Raw genomic sequence first — 5,646 nt, 5'->3', positions numbered from 1 at the left:
AAAGCCGGCAATTAGCTTGATAAAAGTTTTTCGAGGTTGGGGCAGCCAAATCAGCTACTGTTTATAAATATACTAAACAGTCAGTAACAGTTTATTTGTGTTTAGAAAATCGCGACACGCCTTTTTTCAGTTGGTTACCTAACCCACCGATGAAGCTTATTTACAATAGCAAATAAAATAAACAACAAGAAAGACCTTGAGTTTACTCTTTAATGGACCACATTTTACATTTTTCGGCTTATTGATTCCCATAGACATAAATTTCGACTCTACATTTCACAGTTTTTTTTAATTCCAGTCTACAAGTAAACTGTCATTTTTACGTTTGAACTCTTAAAGCTAACACCGTTTCCAAAAAATGCCCCCATACAGCACCTTTTGAAAATGATTTTTGTCAAGTTAAGCAACTGGACGTTCCACTTCCTCAATGATGATCCTGTTCGCCTGATTCCAACTGGTCCAGGCATTACCATTAGTGTTGTATGGAACGCCACAATTTCCAACGCTGAAACCAACTCGTACTTTGCCAGCAGCAATCCCGCCACAGTAGTCTTCTATGTTACTGGGTCGGTGAATGTTGACGTTAATGTTTTGGCACAGGGCTCCATCAATGGGGGCGGGATCTTTGCACTCTCCACCGTTGAATGTGAAGTACCACCTCTTACAGCAGCCTGTACAGCCTGTGATGCGAATGTTACCCATATAAACCAAACGAAGGTATGAATCGTCTCTCAGCTTGACAAAGTCGCATTTCTGCAACAGTACAAAATTAAACAAATCACATAAATCAACTAATCACATCTTAGCTCAATAATAAAGCACGCGAGAGAAGGTTCTTTAACCCTTTGGTCCCTGATACCAAGACGCAGATTCGCCTAATTAGCAAATGAATCCCGCAAAGCTTCTTTATAACTAATGTACAATAAAATTTTTGATCATGCGAACAAAACGCGTGATGTTTGTCCTTTTTTAATTCTTATTTTTATGTTTTCATCCTTACATGCACTTGTCCACTGTCCCTGCTATCCTTGTTATTATCATATTTCCAAGCACACTGCTTCCATCGTCTGGAAAATCCGGGACATCCAACAGAAGTTTGAGTTCCTGGAATTCCTGGTGTCCCTGGGGTACCAGGAGTTCCTGGAATTCCGGGTTGGCCGGGCGGGCCTTGAAGACATTGCTGTGAGAGAAATTATAGCAAAAGTTAAAATTTTTTGTTATTCTTGAAACGGTTTTCGTGGGAGGACTGAAGACGACTTGAAAAATAGATTTCCTTCACGATAACTGTAAACCCTTCTAGTTTGTCTGTTTGTATCGCCAAGTTTGCCAAGTGAGAAACACTAGGAGTCATTCATGAAAAACTAGCATGAAGGACTAAGGACAAATTAATTTTTCAAGGGGTCTGTATGAATTTATTCAAACTCTCACCAAAAATATGTTATCACAGTTATTACATAAAATTTGTATCGTCGTATTAGTCATTAATAATTTGATGATGAAGTTCTTTCAACTACCAAGAATTACAGTGTCCTCATTGTAGTTTTAGCCTTCTGTAACGGTGCAATTGTAAAGCAATTGCAGTTATTCCAGTTACTGGGGGGGGGGGCTTATTTCTTTCTTAGTCTTCACGAGAGAAGGAGCCTATAAGAGAGAAAATGGGACCGATTTCAAACCGTGGATCTATAAGGATATATAGAAAAGGCTTTTTAATGGTTCTTTTGCAGTTAACTAACGCATTTCAACAAAAAAGGAAACAAGAAAAGTCAGTGAATTCGATGAAAAACCGCAAAAGCGCTGAGTTGTTATCTTGTTATTAAATTTTCATGGCCTACCATCTATAGTGGGGTGCTTAATGGAAGGGTGCGGTGGGAAAAGGTCGTGTATTGAGACCCTTAATTAACTATGAAAACAGAGACAGTAATAAATAACCAATGTTCTCGAATCAATGGAGGCGATATTACTTTGATCGGTGTTTAACTAATTCACAGATCATATACCAAGAATTTTTTTGACAGCAACCATACATTTCTGACTCCAAACTGAAATGGGGACAGGAAGCTGTAATACGATGACGAGAATGTAAGAGAAAGTAACGTGTGTTGTGTTAAAAATGTATTTGCAATTTAATGATAAAGATCCCTCGAGCGGTTTAGAATTGAGTGTCGAAAGTAATTAAACCTGCAGCTCGTCAATTGGAGTATTTTGCCTGCCCAAAATTAAATGTTCGAAAAAAATGCGTTTTCGAATCGAACTTTTGCGCAAATTTTACACGGTAATATTATAATTAATTATATATAATAATATATTGTAATAATTGTAAACTAAAATTATTAGTTGTAACGCCACTGGCTGCAAAGTGTATGACCGAGTGGACGTTTCTGTGTTTATACAACAGTATGTAAATTAAATGCCGCTTAAAATACATTGTGAGCGCAATTAGCAAATGCTATGCGATGCGAGATACGATTCATCATTTTTAACGAATATTATTTTAGCGCTCTGACTTCAGTCTTCCAAATTTTGCCCAAATTCAGCTCAAATTCTGCTCGAAAATGCAGAATTCTGCCGGCAGAATGTCCGTCGCCGAAAGTAGTGAATTATGCTCAAACTTCTGCCGGCAGAATTTATCCAAGTTTATCTAAAATTGCCTTGATTTTCCTTTACTACGTCCTATGATTGGTTTTAGAAAAGCGCATGCCACCTAAAATGCTCGGTCGAAAATACCCAACTTCCCGCTGCCCGACACCCGCGTCCCTTTACAATCCCCGCATCCCGCAAGCGACAAAGGTTCATCCCGCATCCCGCCAAACCTATGTTAGTTCCTTCCTACTCAACTAATCGGATGCAAAACAATCGCAACTTCCCGCACTTGGCTGTAGCGTCAAATTGCCTCGAGTTCTCTTGACCATTGCGCCATTTACGTTTGACGTGATAACTATTGCACTTTACTTTGGTTTTGGTTCTACGACACCCCATTGAAAACCGCTCTAAGTAACATTGGTCAAACGAAACACAACTAATTATCCCCCCGCTTCGTTAGAACAAGTTATCCATACTACCACCCCCCCCCCCCCCAATTTTGTTCTGTTATTCAGCAGCTTGGCTTAAGGGACACTGTCCTGCAAAAGAAATTTTACTCAGCTTATTTCCGCGTTATATCGCCACCAAAAATACTGTTAAGTCGGCTGAAATGATTTTAAAGAGCAAAACAGAAGCAGTAGTCTCGTGATAAAGTGTAGGATTGCAAGGATTGAAATGGATTGCAGTTTATGAAATTTGATTTATTGACAGGATGTCATGAAATCAAACTTGCCATTCTTGTGACAATATAACCTTTCTAGCCGTTATTTTGTCTGTTTAGTTTATATTTCTTTCGTTCTATCTCTTTTGGCGATTATTTCTTCCGATTTTAAGATTATAAAGTGAGCTTAAAGCAAGCTCCTGATCATAATCAGGAAACTGAGAGATTACAGCTGAAACAGTGTCCCTCTAAGTCGGTTAGGTGATCAGCATTATTTTTCTTTTCAGAACATTAATACATTATCACGAAGACAAGTGGTGAGAATAAAGATTATCAGAATTATTAACATTTAAAAGAAATGTATGACAATGCAGGTAGAGTTAATATTAAATTTCAAGCTTTTGACTGCTAGATAACGGACCCCGGTCGTAACGTTTCATGCTGTGACACACAGCGAGCAAAGAAACTGAAAATGTGATTGGCAAAACATGCAGTTGCTAGCTATTCATTCAATTAGAATGCAATATTGAAAGGCAGGATAATGTTAAATTTCCGTTAATGAATTCGAAATTTCATCACGGATGGAGCAATTGAACGGTTTTGATAATAAGGGATTCAAAAACAAATGCCGAATCGGTCACTTAATGCTTATACGTGAGACTGAATAAATAGAACAGTACGAATGGTATTGACCATTATGTCAGTTTTTTATTATCTGGATTTAGTGTCGGCCTGTCAGTGAACAAACACCTCATAAAAGAATTTGTATTTGATTATCATATCGCTCACTCAAAAGACTTGTTTGATCGCGATATCGCAAATAGTCGATTATTAAAAGCTCATGCGAGAAAAACGATATCAATCAAGCCTTTAATTTATATTATTTTCCTCTTTATGTTTTATATATACGCAATTTTTATGAACGCGTACAAACAAAGACTGAAATTAAATCGTTCGGCCTTGCCAACGGGCAACACTCGCACAAGAATGCAAGGGCTGCCAAAGTGGGACTCGATAAATCGTAAGTGAAAAAGAGGAAAATAATAAATTAAGTTTATCCCAAGTGGCCACTATCTCGAAAGAAAAGTTTGGACCATTCAAGTCCATAAGAGCAGTAAACCTTTTTAACAAATTAAAAAATAATGGAACTGACAACACCGGGATATGCTTTCAGACGAGGTTTTATTCAATATTTCTTTATTTGCATTTTACATAAATTATTTTTAAAAATATAAATTACACTTTTCATTTGAGAAACGTTCAGTTTTCTACTCGATTAAATGTGTAACGTTACGCTGAATGGAAAGCTACCTTATTATAGGAAATTAACGATACATGTTATTAACGCGAATTTCAAAAATTCGCGTTAATTTTATTGCGGTTAATTAATATAAACACGTTTACTATAAGCATTTGACCAGAGCTTTTCTTAAAGTCGCGTTAATTTTATTACGCGTCAATTTTGTTCGCGTTGTTAAAATGCCTCGTTATATTCCTAAAATAAGGTATCTGTTCAATACCTTTCGAAATTTGTGCAAAGAGCAGTTAAGCGGAGGTTAGAGGGATGAACTCGACATGTTACATGTTTTAAAACTATAAAGGAAAAATTGCAATTAAAATTCGCGTGAATACAAACTTCACTTGATGGAAATTAAAATCCAAATGGGTTTAATTTCGTTTCTGAATTAGCCCCCTGGCAAATCTTCCAAAGCTTTTTGCAACATACAACTCCATAAGGTCCTATTACATGGCTAAAAGAATGAAGGTGCTTGCGTCTAGTATAAATAACGACAACATCAAGACCAATCAAGGTAAACACACTATTTGGTTAAAATAGCTCACATCATAATTGTTGACTCTGAATGAAATATTCAATGAATATTTATTCTGAGAAACACAATGGTAAACACTGTCTGTTAAAAACAACAATCCAAGGGCATTCTGACCGATAATTTCCACCGTGTAATGCTTTTGATAGCGCGTGGAAGATTACAAAAATAACACAAGAATTTGACATTTTAAAAAGGGCGCTGATGTTAATGTGAAGTTTTAAGACCCTCGTTTATTGACACATGAACATAACACATACTCCTGGTTGCCATGGTTCTTTCAATGTTAAAATCCTGAAATAAATATATATATATGCATCTTGCATTTTAATATCATGTCCGACAATGGCAAACGCTTTCCTTCTAAACGTGACACAATACAGGCTTAAATATTTGTGTAGAATCATTTACTACGCCTGTACAGTTTCCTTAGTGTTGTTATATATCTATGTGTATTACGGTCATATTGGCACTTTAAAAATACGCGACAAAAGAAACCCAGTGGCTTTCCACACAAAGACCCGAGACATAACGTGTTCAGACAACACGTTTCCAACACCCGATGGTTGTCTACCA

The 5,646-nt window shown here is 36.9% G+C and overlaps 2 protein-coding genes across 2 annotated transcripts in view; one reads left to right on the top strand and one right to left on the bottom strand.

Moving 5' to 3' along the window:
• Positions 1 to 350: 350 nt before the first annotated feature.
• On the bottom strand, positions 351 to 1,351 carry LOC144648203 (collagen triple helix repeat-containing protein 1-like). Its single transcript, XM_078507824.1, has 3 exons — positions 1,280 to 1,351; positions 1,001 to 1,180; positions 351 to 753 (listed from the first exon to the last, which is right to left on the bottom strand). Exons 1-3 carry the CDS (start codon positions 1,349 to 1,351, stop codon positions 400 to 402), a joined length of 606 nt encoding a protein of 201 aa, XP_078363950.1. The 3' UTR covers positions 351 to 399.
• Positions 1,352 to 5,415: 4,064 nt separating this feature from the next.
• The window catches only part of LOC144652447 (protein O-mannose kinase-like), a 2,683-nt gene continuing 2,452 nt past the window's right edge, over positions 5,416 to 5,646 (top strand). The window contains exon 1 of the mRNA XM_078512453.1: positions 5,416 to 5,646. This exon is cut by the window's right edge and continues 285 nt beyond it. Coding sequence (XP_078368579.1) covers positions 5,416 to 5,646 — 231 coding nt within the window.

This window comes from Oculina patagonica, chromosome 4 (genome assembly GCF_052425735.1).
Source record: "Oculina patagonica isolate OP01 chromosome 4, crgOcupat, whole genome shotgun sequence".
NCBI classification, from domain to species: Eukaryota; Metazoa; Cnidaria; class Anthozoa; order Scleractinia; family Oculinidae; genus Oculina; species Oculina patagonica.
Note: the sequence above shows the minus strand (reverse complement) of the source record. Positions and strands in the feature narration are given on the sequence as shown.

What these genes read in the sequence shown, in the direction of transcription:
- LOC144648203 (XM_078507824.1), bottom strand. Translation starts at nt 1,351, where the DNA reads ATGACTCCTAGTGTTTCTCACTTGGCAAACTTGGCGATACAAACAGAC. An exon ending in TAGAAGGGTTTACAGTTATC is followed by an intron (nt 1,181 to 1,279) that starts GTGAAGGAAATC and finishes TTTCTCTCACAG; the next exon opens with CAATGTCTTCAAGGCCCGCC. An exon ending in GGGACAGTGGACAAGTGCAT is followed by an intron (nt 754 to 1,000) that starts GTAAGGATGAAA and finishes GTACTGTTGCAG; the next exon opens with AAATGCGACTTTGTCAAGCT.